The 16303-nt window shown below is 54.0% G+C and overlaps 1 protein-coding gene across 1 annotated transcript in view; it reads left to right on the forward strand.

Moving 5' to 3' along the window:
- Nucleotides 1-11261, forward strand: part of LOC114069735 (patatin-like phospholipase domain-containing protein 7) — a 71116-nt gene extending 59855 nt beyond the window's left edge. The window contains exons 14-16 of the mRNA XM_027906738.1: nt 4681-4765; nt 9373-9476; nt 10456-11261. Of these exons, the coding sequence (XP_027762539.1) occupies nt 4681-4765; nt 9373-9476; nt 10456-10536 (270 nt within the window). The 3' untranslated portion in view covers nt 10537-11261. The remainder of the gene's footprint in view (nt 1-4680; nt 4766-9372; nt 9477-10455) is intronic.
- The last annotated feature ends 5042 nt before the right edge of the window (nt 11262-16303 follow it).

Below are 16303 nucleotides of genomic sequence, written 5' to 3' on the forward strand. Positions count from 1 at the left end.
AGCAGAGGTGGGATCAGCCCTTCAGAAATGTCTTTCCTTGAACCACACCCTGGGTGAACAAGGTCCTGCACCTCCCTGCAGATCCCAGGACATGGTCTGTGGGTTCAGGTGAGGGTCACTCTGGTACCCATGTGCATCTGGACTCCCTCCCTGAGGATCACTGGGCAGCCAAAGTAACCTTTTAAGAGTTATTTTTCATTTATTCTTTAATAATTGCCACAAGCTCGAGGTGGTACCTGGACACTGTTCTTGCTGCTAGAAACTTGTGTGCCAGGGATGTGTCTCTCTCCCAGAGGATGTGAATCAGGATGGCTGGCACTGATCTCAGCCACTGCTGGCTTTCACTGAGGATGTGACTCAAATAATTCTCGGGTGCTTTCAGAAAACTTGATTTAAACCCTGGCTGGAGATGTGGTTTTAGCCAAGAGTTAAAATCCCTGCAGGGATGCAGGGCATTCTCGATTTGTTGCTTTTCTTCCTCACTCCTCTGCTCCAAAGGCATTTTGGGGAGCCCTCACTGAGGCTCCAGGAGGTCTGTGGAGCTGTGGAGGTCCCAGGTGGTGACACACACCTCGTCCTGCCCAGTTCGACTCTTCCAAGCAGTAAATTCCTGGTGATGGTAAATCCACAGGCTGTGTATGTGGTGTTGCTGTGTGGCTGTAGATGTCTGCTCACAAGCAGATAAAAATCCCTTGGTTTAATGCTTAAGAGCTGAGTGGGTTCACAGCAGCCTGACTGGGCTGGGGAAGTTCCAGTTGCTTTTAAGAAACAGTTATCACTTTTTTGAGGAATTGGGTAATATATTATAATATATGGGCTCACTATCCTTCCTCCCCTTTGAATCCCTCTGATTTGAAAGCCAAGTGCTACTAAGACTTCATGTTTTACCCAGTAATTCTTCTTTATTGTCTTTTAGAGAGGGAGGGAAGCGAGCAGTAATATTTTAAGTGGTGGCCCAAATGAATCATAACCGTAGTGAGCCTCTCTGAGAAAAGTCAGCTGAGGTGAACAGTGACAGGGAGGATTTGCAGCTCTCCAGAGGTGGGTGGTAGAGCACTTTGGCTCGGAGGGAGGTGGGGAGAGGAAGGGCAGGGATGGACATGGGCCAGGAGGGGGGGGATGACGCCCACAGTGGTGCCCTCAGAGCCCCCCGTGCCAGCAGAGGGGGGAGCTGGGGCTGTGAGTCACTGAGGGAATGGGGATGGCTCTGCTGGGAGGAGATGAAAGGTGATAGCTCTGGTGGTGTGAGGGGAGCCGGGGGGAACTCACACTGGTGACTTCCCAGCACGGGGTGGATCCTGCCCGAGCTGCTGGCAGGGTGAGTGGATCTGGGAGGGGCACTCAGGGACTGAGTTTGGGGGGAATGAGGAGCCCCCAAACCCCTCAGCTTGGGATTTCTTACTTGGGAAGATGAATTAATTCCCAAACCAGGAGAGAAGATAAGCTGGATGAGGAGGTGCATTTGTGTGAGCTGCAGAAGAGGGGCCCCCAATCTGCCTCTGACACCTCATGATCAGGTGTGATGGGCTGGTGCTGGTTTGTGTATTAATTAGGGAGAAGTCAAGGCATGTCCCAGAAATGGTTGTGTCCTGCTTCAGCCTCACTGTTATCACCAAGCTCAAACATATTCAGTGCTGTAACAAACCCTTCTTGTAAAGAAGACTGCTTTTAAAATTGTCCCTCAGCTGGGCTGCAGTGACTGGGGGGGATATTTCGGCTGACCCGCGGTGTCGGAGCTGTGCAGGCAGCAGCAGGGTGAACATTTAGCACAGCCACCCTGGCTTCTGGGGCACTTCACCACCCTGGAGATCAGATATGTCACGTCCTCGCTGCAGGCACAGCCTGTCACTGCACTCCATAATGAGGCAGCAAGTGCTGAGGAGCCCCGAGTGTGGAAATAACAGGGCTGGGAGAGTCACCCCCCAAACCACCCGGCTTATGGGGCAGGAACTGAGACTCCAGTCCAGGCTGTGCTCCCAAGGACCCCGGGGGATCATCTGCTTGTCCCCAAAGTCCAGTAAAAGCCAAGATTTTTTCACCTGACTTTGATTCCCACAGATTTATTTCTGCAAAGTAACAAGTAATGCAGCTCCCGCCGGGGTGTTTGTCTCGCTTTTCTTAGTCCATTAGAGTCACTTAAGTCCTTTAGCTCTGTTATCTTCCAGGGATAACAGCTGATATTTTTAACTTGCCTTTGATTAGTGAAGGTTTTGATGCTTTATGTGTTTTAGCTCTTCATCTATTTCTGGAGTGTTCAACATCTGAGAGCTGAGTGCAGTTTCTTATTGTCTTCTTTCTGCGTCATGAGAGTCGAATTTTTAGTTAAAAATCCAGATATTTAATCATTTAGATGCTTCTCCTTTGCTTTGATCATTCAGCCCCTGTTTATCTTGCCTCCAAAATGCAAATACTGCAGACATAAACAACGGGAACCTTATATAAACCTCACTTTGAGCAGCCCTTACTCTTCCCCAGCACAGGATATTGCAGCACTGTTAATTGGATCTCCTTGGGGAAGTTTTGTCTACTGAGGTGTTATTCATAGTGAAAGCTAAATATAATCCAGTAGACTACAATAGTAACTGCCTTTCTCCTCTAATTTATTTCCTAAAGATTGTGCCAAAGAGCATCCTTTCCTCCTTGGGAAAAAAAAAAAGAAATATCAGAAAGGTTTGAGAGTAGATTTCAGGTGGATCTGAGACACTCCTTTGCTTTGTGCTATCTGATGGGAGGGTGGTTTTGTCCTTAAAAGCAGTGAGAGGAAGCACTTAAACATTAAATTCCTGTTTGGAAAGCATCAGGCAGGTGTGGGAAGGCACCTGGTTCCCACAAGTGTTTTCCCAGTCTTAGTGCTGAGGCTTTGGGTGCAGCTGCCTCCCCAAGTGTCCTCTAACAGGCTGACCTTGGGACCATCTGCGTGTCAGTGATGGTGACAGATGCTCCCGTGGGTTTGGCCACACTTCATTCCTGTCAGTCCTCACCACAGGAGCTGGTGGGGGTTTTCCCGAGGCACCTTCTGGTGATGTTCCTACAGGATTTTGTTCAGCTGTTCATAAAGTGCCCTGGACTTTTGTCCCATCCAAAGCCAGTCCCTGCCTGCTCCCAGGGTCACACTGCCCAAGTGCTCTGTGCCACCACCTCGTCCCCTTGGATTTCAGAGTCCTGGGGTGGCCTCGGACATCGCTGGGTCTGTGTGGTGGCCAGAGGGTGCCCCTGTCCCTCACTTCCAGAATCATGTAGTCATATGGCACAGACTGAAGATGAAGGAGCTTTTCTCCCCTGTCCTGGGAAAGAGCCTTCTGCAAACGCTGCCCTGGGACCGTTCAGGTTGGACGTTCAAAATGAGCCTGGGCTGACTCACCCTCCGTAACGGCCACACTGAGCTCCCCAAGCTCTCTGTGTTTGGAAGCGTGTCCTGAGCTGCTGCTGCTCCATTTCGTGCAGGTCCCTTTTCATTCCCTGTGGGCTTTTCTCTGCCCAGCACTGCTGTTTGTCCTGGATCCACACGGTGCTGGAGCTGCTCTGAATGACATCAAAAGTCAGTGGCGGATGAAAGGTCAACTGAGAGAGTTCTGCTGCAGCAGAATGGGCTGCTGCTGTGACCCCACAGGGGTTGTGTGATTCATAGGACTGGTGCTTTAGCCAGAAGAGCAAAGAATTGTTCAGAAAACCCTGTGTTAGGAAACTGCTCTGCCTGGAAGCACATGGGCAGGTCTGGGTGTTTGGAAGGATGAATTCCCAGTGTCAGTAACGTTCCCTCTGCCAGCTCTTCCCATCCCATTCCTCTGGTTTGGGGGCTGGTGTTGTAATCGTTAAAATCACTGGGTTTAAAAAAGGGGAGAGGTGTTCAGGTGTCCACTGGTGATCCTGTGCCTGGTCCCGAGGAGCAGGTGGGGCCACTCATGGCATACAGGAAAAACAAAAGAGTTCTTAAATTCCAAAGTCCCTCTCAGAGGAGAGACTGGATCAGGGACTTCTCAAAACAGAGAACACTCAGCCCACTGCTTGGGTGAGACAGATTGAAAACAGAAAGGGCTTACTGGAAAGAGGAATTACTGTGGGAAATGTGTCTCTCTGCAAGTACCTCAGGCTCTTGCTGCAGCACCTCCAGCTCTGTGGCTTACTGGGATCCCCAGGGGGGTGCTGGTGACCCCAGTGCCCAACTGTCCATGCAGCCTTCGTGGCATCACCCCAGCTGAGGGCTGTGTGTGTCCCACCTGGGCTCTGGGGCTCCTTCTCCCAAGGGAAAGCAAAACCCCCCTGGGGCTGCACTTGGCCCAGACAGTCCTTATAAAGTGACAGTGATGGATGGAGGACAAACAAGTGGCACAAACATCATCTGTCATGGGGCCCAGACCTTCTGGTTCTTGTCTCTGGGGTCTCTTCTACAGTTTGCTGTAAATTTTTAATGAGGCTTCTTGTTGCATGGGTGGAATAGGAGCCATTAGCGCGTGTCCCACTGTTGGCATTTGGGAATCCCATCCCCACCACCAGCCCTGCATCAGGAGAGCTGTTCTGAGGATTTCTCACTGATGAGTAATGGTTTCTGAGGGGGCAGTTGTGGAGAATTTATGTGTCTGGAGCTTTGTCTGTTCAATGTCATTTTTGTACAGTCTTGAGTTGTTTGGATTTTGTTGGGTACCTTTGTTAACACACCCAGAACTTGTCCCTGTGTTTCAGAACGTGACCTGTCCCACCACCTCCTTCACGGACCTGGCAGAGATCGTGTCCCGCATCGAGCCCGTGAAAGCCCCTGTGGCAGACGGTGAGTGGGGGGATCTGCTGGTGCTGGGGGAGTGTTGGGAAGGGCAGGGAGGAGGGATGGATGGATGGATGGATGGATGGCTGCTGACTCCTCCTGTGCCTCCTGACTGCTTTCACCTCCCCGTGCTCTGAGCTGGGACAGTGACACTGGCTGCCAGTGCCAGTGCCTGCTGGGCACTGCAGGACCTGGTGGGCTGGCCCTGCTGGGCACTGCTGGCCCTGGTGGGCTGTCCCTGCTTCCCTCAGAGCCCCTCCTGCAACTGTGCCCAGGCCAGACCCTCCATGTCCCCCTCCCACCGCCTCCCCCGGGAAAGGCTGGCAGTGGGATGTGGGATGTCCTTCCATGGGAAGACATCAGCTGTCAGCCCGTTACTGGTGTGCTCCAGCCTGGCTTCCTGGTGGGAGTAATCCCTGCTCAGGTCTCATCTGAGTGAGACAACATGTGTAGTAACTCATGCAGAGATGACCTTCCATCCCCCTTGGGCTGGGCCTGTCCTTGCCATGGCTTTGCCCTTCGGTCTGTGCCCCTTGGAGGGGGAAGAGGCTGAGTTAAAGCCCTGCCTGAGTTAAAGCCCTGCCTGAGTTAAAGCTCTGCCTGAAGGATGTTTTCCCTGCTGTCATGAGTAGGATCAGGAGTGACTCACTGGCTCCATTGCTTTTTGTGTGCTCCTGTTAGGGGAGCACCAGTGAACTAATGAGGAGCAGGTAAGAGCTGCTGCATCAGGCAGTGCCCGGTGCCAGCCCTGCCCTGCAGAGCAGCTCCCTGTTTGGGCCATAACTGCAGCTCCTGTAGCCAAAAAGGAGCAGAGCTTTGCAGGCCTGAAACCCCTGAGTGTGTCACCAGGGCTGGAGCTCTTTCTGAACAGTCTCTTCCCCTCCTCCTGATTCTCGTTCCTGCAGAGGGAAAGCTAAAGTTAGCAGTGCTCCCATCTGTGACTGTTTGTAGAGATGTCCCTGTGGTAATTTGAAATGCTAATTACAATCATATGCCTTATGAAGAAAATATTAATCAAATGTGGTTGAAGCAGACATTGTGAATAAGAGTGAAGAGATCATGGAACGTGGTTATTTAAGGCTCAGGCACTGACACCTGCTAAGATTTAACCAGTGCACTGGGACAGATCCTCCTGCTTTAGACAGTTCCTGATTATTCCCCACGTTAGGACATCCTGCTTTCTGCTGGGCGAGGCCGTGGGCACGAGGGGAGCCAAGGGATGTGTTTCAGAAGGCAGGTGGGGCACATTTTGGGCTGAGGAGGGGCTGCCAGGGCCAGGGTGGGGTGGGCAGGTGCCAGGTGTTCCTCGTGGATGCTGGAATGCGTTGGCTGAGGAGAGCCCAGAGGAGGGAGAGGGTGGCGGGAGAGTCGTTCACGTGTCACGAAGGATCCTTTGTGCTCACACGGTGGGTGGCTCCCGTTTTTGGGTGGCAGAGGCTGTGGTGACATTCCCCTGCACACACAGAGCCTCCAGCATGGCACTGCTTTGCCCAGGAGGTCCCTGGAGCCAGGGGGGAAGCAGGTGGAGGGTGACACCTCCCTGGCCTCGTGGCTGTCAGGGGGCTCCCTGTGTGTGCTGGGGGAGCCTTTGGTCTGCTCAGGGTGGAGGTGGAGAAGGTGGCCTGACAGCCCACGGGGGTGGGGGGGACAGGGGGCTGTGAAACTGCCCTGTCAGAGCAGGGGAAAGCTTTGTTCTGCTTGGAAATCCCTTCCTGAGGGTGGGCTCAGGCTCTGCCTGTTCTGACAGCATGCTGCAAGTGCCAGCATGGGGGGAGGAATTGTGTCAACAACTTGATCTAAAGAAATCAAAGAGAAGGGCTCATGTTCTGGTGGATGGGGAAGGGTCAGCACAGAGGGTGAGAGCCCTGGAGGGGCAGGAGCTGTGTTGTCTTTGGGGGGAAAGGGCAGTGGAGTTTCTTGTCCACTCTTGAACAAACTGAGAACAATGACTAAAACCATCTAAAAATTAAAGAAAGGGAGCTCGTCCCCCAGGCAGGGCTGAGCAGAGGGACCCCAGCACCCAACAGGCAGAGCACAGGTGTCTGTAGCACAGCAGAAGCTCCTTTCACAGCTGAGCCACTGCAGTGTTTGTGCCCCTGTTCCTGTTTCCATCACTCCCCCAGCTCTAATTGTGTTTCTCACAGCCCTGGCTGTGGCCAGGGCAGCACAGGTGCCATCCCCAAGGGTGTCTCTGGCACATCCCTGGTCACACTCCCACCTGGGAGGGGTTGTTGGGGCCCAGGGCTGGCTGAAGGATATCAAGCACTTGTAACATTTGGGGCAAAGGATTTATGGAAGAGAAATATTAATGGTGGTGTCAAATGCCTGGGTTTGCAATGCAGCTGAAGCAGGAGACATCCCCAAACCTCTGCAGGGACACAATTATCAGGCTCTAGTGGACCTGAGGCTGTGCTGAGCTCCCAGGTTCCTGATTTACATCCAGGGTTTACAGAGCCCCTCCAGCCACACAGCCCCGTTTGCCTTCAGCCTGCAGAAATGATGCCCATGTGAAAGCAATGCCACCAGCTACAGAAGCACAGAGCAGCTCTCAGGGTGTGGAAACGTGCCCTTCCTGCAGGGAATATGCTCCCCCTGCTCAGGGCAGGCTCAGGAACCTTTCCATGGTGGAACCCCCTCTCGGCTGGCTCGATTTTGAGCTGTTTGGGTGTTGGGGAGTTAAGCAGAGCAGCAAGGCCTCAGTCCTGCCTGATGCTTCTGGGAGCTTTTGTGGTGCCCAGGAGTGGTCAGTGGGAGCCTCAGCCTCAAGGAAGGTGACGTCTGGGGACAGCAGGGCCACCTCCTGTGCTCCTTTCCCCCCTCCAGCACCCAGAGCTGCTTCCTGAAGGGTGTGAGAAGGGACACCCCTCTCTGTATCTGTAGAAAGACCTGTTAAATGCTGAGTAGTGCTGGGCAAATCAAGGAGCCTGGTTTGGATGGCAGTCAGATCTATCAGAGGCGTAAACTCCAAACTCCTGTTTGTGGTGTCTGTTGCTGTTCACACCCCCCTTTCTCTGGGGTGTTTTATCAAAGATTATCATTAGTGGTTTTCATAGAAACTAACAGCGATTCTCTGATCCACAGTAAAAAAAAAAAAAAAAGCATTAAAAATAAAATACAAAAGACCAAATGCCTTTAATCCCAATGTTTTAGCAGTTGGTTGTAGTTACCATGTTGGGAGAAGAGGCTGTGGAACAGACTGTGCTGTTGTCTTCAGCGTGGAGCAGATGCTATTGACAGCTCCCAGGAGAAATACTTAATCAAGGATCCGGTTTAGACACGAGCCACTCTCCTCACCAGTGGGCTGAATCCCAGGTATTGCTTCAGCAGCTCAGAGCACACTGGAATGTGGAACTCAGGGAAGGGGTGGAAGCGCTGGTGTCACACGGACCTGATTTCAGCAGTAATGTTAAAATGTCATTTCCATGTCTTGACTTCCATTCTGAAGAACTGGGGGCCAGAGGAGGAAGGTACTGCCTGCCATGGGTTCTGCCTCACTGCCCACGTCTCCTGGTGTCACCTGGTGTGGGACAGGCTCTGCAGGGGCTGCTGGTGTGTTGGGAGGTGGATTTGGAGCCACCGATGGGCCCCAGCCCAGCATGTTGGTTGAGTGTTGAGTTGCTGTGGGGAGTCAGCCCTGGCAGCAGGGAGAGTCACAGAGCCACAGCCTGCTTTGGGTTGGGAGGGAACTTAGAGTCATCTCACTCCCACCCCTGCCAGGGGCAGGAACACCTTCCACCAGCCCAGGTTGCTCCAACCTGGCCTTGGACACTTCCAGGAATGGGGCAGCCACAGCTTCTCTGGGCAACCTATGCCAGGGCCTGCCCACCCTCATAGCCAGGAATTGTTTCCCAATATCCCATCTAACCCTGCCCTCCTTCATCTTAAGGCCATTCCCCTTGTCCTGTCACTCCATGCCCTTGTTGGGTGCTGCTCCTGCTGCCTGTTTGACAGACCCTCCAGGTGATCTCCAGGTGCTGGGAGAGGCACTGGCTCTGCACTGATGTGTCTCCTTCCTTGGAAGTGGCTCGGTGGCATGTCCTGCTGCTGTGCACAGCTCCTGAGCTTCCTAAGTTGTGTTCATCTGCTGGAGGAAGGGAGTGTAAATGTTACTGTCCCCTGTGACTGTGAGACACGGAATTATTCTGCACCAGGAAGAGCTGCCTGGGACCCCTGATTGCAGCGAGTGTGTGTCCAGGGGAGTTGGGATTGGCAGATAAAAGGCTTCTGAAGGTGTTCCCCAGGTCTGGTGGGACTGAGGGGTGGCACAGCAGCTGAGCTGTGAAGGGCATTCACCAGGGAATTCACTCCCCACTGCCAGTGTTTGTGTCCCTCGGGCTGGGCAGCCGGTGCCCTCCAGAATGACATGGACCATGTGCTGCCCTTGCTGAGGGTTCCTTGGATGCTGGAGGGCTCTGGGACAACAATTCACACAGAGGACACGGTTTATATTTGTGGCTGGAGAGCTGGGCTCTGTGTTTGAGCAGTCCCAGCTCACTGAGTGCCAGTTTTCTGGCACTCACCTGCCCCAGTGCTTGGTGGAGGCAAAGGTTCCTCTCCCTGTTTTCTCTGCCTGCCAGTTAAACCCAGTTCTTTTTTCCCTCCTCTCTCTTTAGATGAGTCAGACTACCAGACCGAGTACGAGGAAGAAATCCTGGACAACCAGAAGGATGATTATCTGGATTTCATAAGCAACCAGGCTGAAGAAGACTCTGACTCGGTACGAAGTGCCCTGGAAACAGGGAGTGCCTGGTCATTGCTGAGTCCTGGGTGAACAGTGCGAGCTGGAGGTGTTGGGAAGGATGCTGAGAGAACATTTGGGAGGGACTGGCTGAGCAGGACTATGCAGAAATGAGTTTGCTTGTTGTTAGTACAGACACTGAGTGGCAGGTGCTCACCCACCCTGCTCGGGCCAGTGGTGCCACAGCGGTGCTGGCTGTGGAAAAACCTGCTCACAGTTAAATCCTGGCCCTGCAGCTCTGTGGGTTTGCTCTTGAGGTGGGTCAGGGCTGGAGAGGCTGAGGGAGGGGAGCTGAAGGGAGGACCTGCCAGCTGCCTGAGGGAGGGTATGGAGAAGGTCATGCAAGAAGCAGAGATGTCCAGCAAGAAGCCAAGAGGTGACAGGAACAACCTGTGCTAAAGGAAACCCTCTCTGGCTTTGGGAAATCCTGCCCTGTACACACAGCTGAGACCCACCCAGGGCTGTGCAGGGAGAAGGTGGAAAATCCATCCTTGTAGGTACTTGAAAAGCAAATTGATGCCCTGAAGAAGCAGCTCCAGCCCCAGAGTGAGCCCTGCTTAGAGCAGAGAGTTGGACTGTACCCTCCAGGGGTCCCTTCCAGCCAAAGTGGTTTGATTCTGGGGGACAGCAGGTCCATCTCGAGGCAAACCTGCACTGTGAGAGGGGGTGTGACCCCAGCCTGAGCAGCAGAGCTCAGCCAGGCCATGTCCCTGCTGCTCTGACTGTGGCCAGAGGGGTTGAAAGGTGAAGATGCCTGCCCTGTTGGGCACAAACAGCTTCTCAGTGGGAGCACATGGATGGTTTGGGAGGGTGTAAAAAGGCTCCAGTGTTCTGAGGGAGGAGCTGGAATGATGGATTTGTTTGCTGGGCTTATCCCAGCTGGTGGAGGGGAAGAGGAAGGATTTTATCCAGCTCAGAGAGGATGCTGAAGGATTAATTTGTGCTTTCTTTCCCTCAGGATGAGGACATGCAGCTGAGGAAGCGCAGGACTGTGCCCAGCACGGAGGGCCAGGCGAGCAGCACGGGAGAGCCGGGATAGAGCTCGGGACAGTCCGACTTCGCCGGCTCAGAGCTACACCCCCCCCTCCTGACAGCAGCTGTATTTATTTATTTAATACTTCACAAAACCAAACCAAGGCCTACATGGAACGAAGCAAGAGCTCAGCCTTCCCCAGCCAGGGCCGGGCTGGCAGCTGCCAGCACAAAGCACAGCCCGTGCCGTGCCCGGATCCCTCTGGAGCTCCGGGAGGGGCGGCTGCCCTGGGCATCTCCTTCCTGCAGGTGCCAGGAGCGGGTTTATTGACCCCTGAGGCTGGTGGGGGGCGAAGGGGCAGCTCAAAAAGCTGCCTTGATTTTTTTGCTGCTGTGTTTTAGTCGCTGTTTTGACTGTGGAGGCCCCGGGAAGGCCGGGGTGTTCCCCCCTCGGGGTGCTGAGAGGGCCCCGGGGCAGCAGCACTGGAGACAGGGAGGGGTTCGTGGGTCGCAGCGTTGCTTTCTTTTCAAATCAGGTAACTCTGTAATTAACTCCTCAGTGACTTGCAGCCACGTTCTTGTGAGCAGTGCTCTGACAGGAGCAAATCTGAATGTATTTCACTTGAAATCTAAACCTAAGAAATGATTGTGAGGGGTGGCCGTGGAGCTGCATCCTCGAGTCACCAGCAGAACATTTCCTGACGGATCATGGAGCTGACACTTGCCGGGCAACTCTGGAATCACCACTTGGCTGTATTTGCCCTGTGAAATAAAGTTATTTTGCTGGATTGAGAGGTCTGTGTGGTTCTTTGTCTTGGGTCCTAAATGAGAAAGTTGTCAGCAAGTAAGAGCCCAGCTTAACTTTGCTGGTATCAAAGAAACACGTGCAGTTTTCAGTCAGACTTGCAAAGAAATGTGCAGGGTTTCCAGTTCCTCACCCCAGCAGGAGTCACTCCAGGTATTGTCAAGCGCTGGAAAGAAATCTCCAGTGCTCTGTCCCCGGGGCTGGAGCAGTTGGTGGGATTTGGACCCTGTTCAGACATCCCCTGGTGCTTGCTCTGCCAGTCTCACATCTGTCGTTGCCAGCAGCTGCACTTGGCTGGATATCCAAGCTGATTCCTGCTTTATGTAAACTCCTGCTCAGCACAAGCTCTAGGTGCTGTTGCCTTGAAGGGATTTGTCATCCAACCAGAGCACTGAAGGCACTCCTCAAAGCTGCCTCCTTCCCTGGGCTCTCTGATGTCAGCATGAGCTGCCGGCGATGCCTCCAGGCATGACCAGGGCTGGGCAGCACCTTGAGACCAGAAATGTGTCTGGTGGCACCACCAGGGACTGTGGTGGTTGTAAATGCTGAGAACTGTGACCTGTTCTCTGCATTTAATGTTCTCTCCTTTCCTGGCACAGCCTTCTCCCTCTCTACCCACCCTTCATGTTTTCCAGAATCCCAGATTGGTTTGGTTTGGAAAGGACCTTAAAGCCCATCCAGTGCCACCCCCTGCCAAGGGCAGGGCCACCTTCCACCAGCCCAGGGTGCTCCAAGCCCTGTCCAACCTGGACTTGAACACTTCCAGGGATGGAGCACGTCCATGAATGTGCCCAGGGAGCAGTTCCTCTCAAACAAAATGGTATTTCCAAGTGTCAGAGCTCCAGGTGAGGGTTTTGTTCCCAGGGGACTCCAGCTCCCTCCTCAGTGAGACCACCCAGGCTGGCTGCACCTCTGGCTGGCCCCTGGCCCATCCAGAAGGAATGGAAGTGATTGGAAACCTTCCCTGCAAGGATCATCCAGATCTCTGATGCAGATTTTGGTCGCACAGAGTGTGTTGCAGTTGCTGGAGGCTGTTCCCTGCTATTGCAAAGAATTAATTCTCACAAAGAAAACTTAAAAGTGGCTTTAGAAGCGGAGGTAGAACAGCCAGGGGCTTTTGTGGAGGCACAGGCTGCCTGTGGAGCTGGAGAGATTGAATTTCTGCTGAGGCTGCTTACAGGGGGGGTGCTGAGCTGGGGCCAGGCCTGGGAGGGAGTGCAGGTGAGGGAGTGCAGGTGAGTGCCCACCTTCCAGCAAAGCCTGCTTGGCTTCAGAGCTGCTCTGGGCAAACACCTCGTGCAGCAGCAGCAGCAGCACAGTTCAGAGCTTTGTTTTCTGACAAAACCACGTCAGGCCCTTCAGTGTCTGTATTTAGAGGTGGTTACAGTCCAGGAACCTTTCCCTGGGAAATGGTGAATAAGGTTGGAGCCCAGACTAACCCCAGAGATCACTGAGCTCCTCACTGAGCCCATCCTGGGCCATCTGCCTCCTCAGGACACAGTTAAACCGAAAGTGCCTTCAGCAGAGGTTGAATCAAACCTGCTGGCGATGGACAGACTCTGTCACACACCCCAGCTGTGACAAAGTGGCCGATTCCAAGTGTTCCCTGTGCCCAGCTGCCCAGGGCATCCCCCAGCCCGGGGCAGGATGGACTCCCCAGCTTATGGTCCAGAAGGATGAGGGGTCTGCCAGCCTGAACCCAGCTGCTCTTGCTCCAAGAGAGCTCCTCCCCTCTGTTCAAACAGGTCACTCATTTCCAGCTGTGTAGTTTAACTCCAAACCTCCCGGCAGCCAGGGGTGCTCCTGGGGCCTGGGTGGGACCTGCTGGGCTCGCTGAAGGAGCAGCAGAAAACAGACAAACACTGGGCTCCTGAGTGTGCTAATTAGAGCCTCTCCATTTGCACTGTGCCCTGTGCCACAGGGAAATGGCACTTAGTTGAGATGTATGAAGACAGAACACAAACCTCTGATGTGAGACTGAAAGTCTCTTCTGAATAATGGATCACTGAGCTGAGCCCTGGACATCAAACCAATCTGTTCTTCCGTGCCCAGGAATGTAAACCAGTAATGGTCCCAATCTAAAAGCCAAACAGTTTTTCCCCCTTGCTTTGCTGCTGGCTGTGTCCTGCCCAGCTGCATCCCAGGAGGGGTCAGCCCCATGCTGCTCCTATACCCTGGGGCATCTCTGCCAGTTCCACATCTGGAGGTTTTAATCAGTCCCTGCCTGCTTGGACACCAGCCCTGTGCTGAGGAGTGGGTGCTGTGACCCCTCTTTGTCCCCAGTGAGGGCCCCATTGTGGCTTTGCTGGAAACACAGCGACAGGAGGGGGGTTGGACGAGCCCAGTCCCAGCTCTCCCAGCCCAGGTCACCGTCCTGCCAGGCCAGGGGCTGGTTTGGCTGGAACCCACCCTGCAGGTTCTTCAGGGGGTGTGGCATTCCCAAACAGGTGAAGTGTGACCAGGAGCTGGATGAATTTGGCTTTGCTGGGGGAGACAAAACATCTGCTGAGGCCTGAAGGTTTCAGCCCAGGTGAGGAGGACATGGAGCTTGTTCCCACCACAAGCCTGATGCCAGGCAATGCCAACCCTGAGGCAGCAGGATCAGGGTGATGTCCCGAGGGGCTGTGGCCATGAGCAGTAGCTGCAGTGGGAATGTTCCCCTCAAACCTGTTGCTGACACGTCTGGTGGTTGCCCATTGCTGGGGGTAAAGCCTCGACTGAGCTTCCAGAAACACATCCCAGATGGATTTGCAGCAGATGGATCCAGCCCCCAACCATGCTGTGGGGCCTGGGCTGAGCCCCCCAAGCAGCTGGTGTGGGCAGTGGGGTGAGAAACACCCAGGGCACAGCCTGTGCTGCCTGAGGGATCTGCCCTGGGGAGGGATTTGGGAACCAGGTCCCCACTGGAGAGAGGATGCTGTGGAGGAGGGAGGGTGTCTGGAGGAAGATTGTTTGCAGGACTCTAACTCCTACCTGGAGAGGGGACAGGTAGCCTGGCTCTCCTGGAGCTGGCAGTGACAGTCCTGTCCCCACGGGCAGCACCTCGGGGTGACCTTCTGCAAACAGCTCAGTGCAAGTACCAGCTCACTGAGTTGCTGCTGGTCTGACCCCCTTTATCCCAGTGGCCCTAATTTGGGGTTTGGTGTAAATAAGTGCTGAAAGGAGCTGGCAGAGCACCCACACTTGCACCTGCATCCCACTCCTGGGAGCTGCTTTGGGAAACAGGGATCCAGCACAACTGCCTGGGGGCACTGGGAGTGAAAGCTGGGAATGCTGGTGTGTCCAGCCTCCTGCAGCCTGGGGACATCCACGCTGGGCAAGTCAGCACTGCCAGCTCCCCTCCCTTACTGACATGGAGGCTTTTGGGGAAACAGGGGCACCAGCAAAAAACAAAACAAAACAAAACAAAACAAAACACATTTGCCTTATTGTTAAAAAAAAAAAGTAAAATCAAAACCAAAGCCTTATTAACTCACCCATCCTAGCTTTAGAAGAGAATACATCATAAATGTAAATAATTGTGGGCCAGGGTTGTTCCTGGAGGTCCCTTGCAGGGGGCAGGAGCAGCCTGAGCAGCTCTCTGAGTGCTGGGAAGGCACCTGTGCCCTGCACAAATGTGGCATTTTCAGGGGTAGTTGGCAGAGCCACCATCACCACTCACCAGCACCAGCAGGGATGGCTTTTACTTAAACCTCCCACCATCAGGGGTTGTGGACAGGAATGCACTTCCCATCAGGAAGCAGCTCCAGGGCCTCCAGCTCTGGAAATGAAGATTTATCCATGAGGATCCATCGTGGCCCCCAGACAGACTGTGCCGAGCCCAGGCCCTCCTGAGTGGGACAGATACCCCCGGCACCAGCAGGAGTTGGTACCTGTGAGGTACAAACACTAAGGATGCTGCTGGAAGCACTTCTTTTTAGGAATTTGTCAGTGGATGTGTGAGGGAAGGAGGAGCAGCAGCGATGCTGTCCTGGCAGGGCCAGGCTCAGCTCTGCTCTGCAGCTCTCATGTGGTGGGTAATTTGGGACCAGAGAGAACACCAAATGTGCATTAATTTTAAATGTACCATAAATGACACGTTTTTCCCTTGCAGAAGGCACATTAGATGTGCTGCACAGCCCCAGGGGGATGTGTCAAGCGTGGCTGGTGCAACTCGAACAGCCCTGACCTGCCTGTGCATCCCTGGGCAGACAGAGAGCTCTGAGCTGGGCCTGTGCTGAGCACTTTGCTGCTCCACTGGGCCACAAATGCCCTGTTTGCCCTTGGCATTGACTGCCAGGGTGCTCTGCACCCCACTGGACCCAGGGAGGCACAGGAGGTGCTGTGTGGCACCGGCTGTGCCTGTGGCTGCCTTTGCAAGGTTTTCATTCCATGTGCCTGTCCCGCTCTGCGTGGGCTGAACTGTGAAACCCTCTCTCCTCGCAGTGACTAAGGGCTGCCTCGAGGCAGAAGCACTCAGAGGAAGGTGTCATCTGGTCACTGCCATTGCCAGGAGGGCTGTTTCTGCATTTGGAATGAGAATTAGCCCGGGCTGTGCTGGGTGTTTGCTCTTGCGTGGTTGGACAAGTGTGCCGGCTCTGTTGTCCTTGGCTTCATCATTCTCAGTCCTGTCTTGGTGCTCTCCCTTCTCCCAGGGTGTGGGTCTGCTCCCCATCATGTGACCAGGCTGCTGATGTCCCTGTCCCCAGTTAGAGGGATCTCAGAAGTGCCTGGTGGGTGACTTCTCTCCCCACTGCAGAGCTGAGTGATGCCAGCCCAGAACCTCTCTTAAACTACTGCCCCTCAGCTCAGCCCTGGCACTAGGTCACCTGGTGGCTATAAAATCCCTCCACTTGCTTCCTTGCTGGAAATAGAAAGCTTTTAACAAAGCAAAGTTCAGAAAAGCTTCTCGAGCTGGGCTGGCAAAGAGATGAGCCCCAGGGATCTCGGGGGTAATGAGGCAGGAAAGAGCTGGTGAGGAGGAGGTTGTGGCAGCCTCATGGATCAGTGCCCAGGACAGAGCCAGGAGAGCCAGCAAGGGGCTGCACAA

This window comes from Empidonax traillii, unplaced genomic scaffold (assembly GCF_003031625.1).
Source record: "Empidonax traillii isolate 1590-97213 ecotype Southwest subspecies unplaced genomic scaffold, ASM303162v1 scaffold1350:size273897, whole genome shotgun sequence".
NCBI classification, from domain to species: domain Eukaryota; kingdom Metazoa; phylum Chordata; class Aves; order Passeriformes; family Tyrannidae; genus Empidonax; species Empidonax traillii.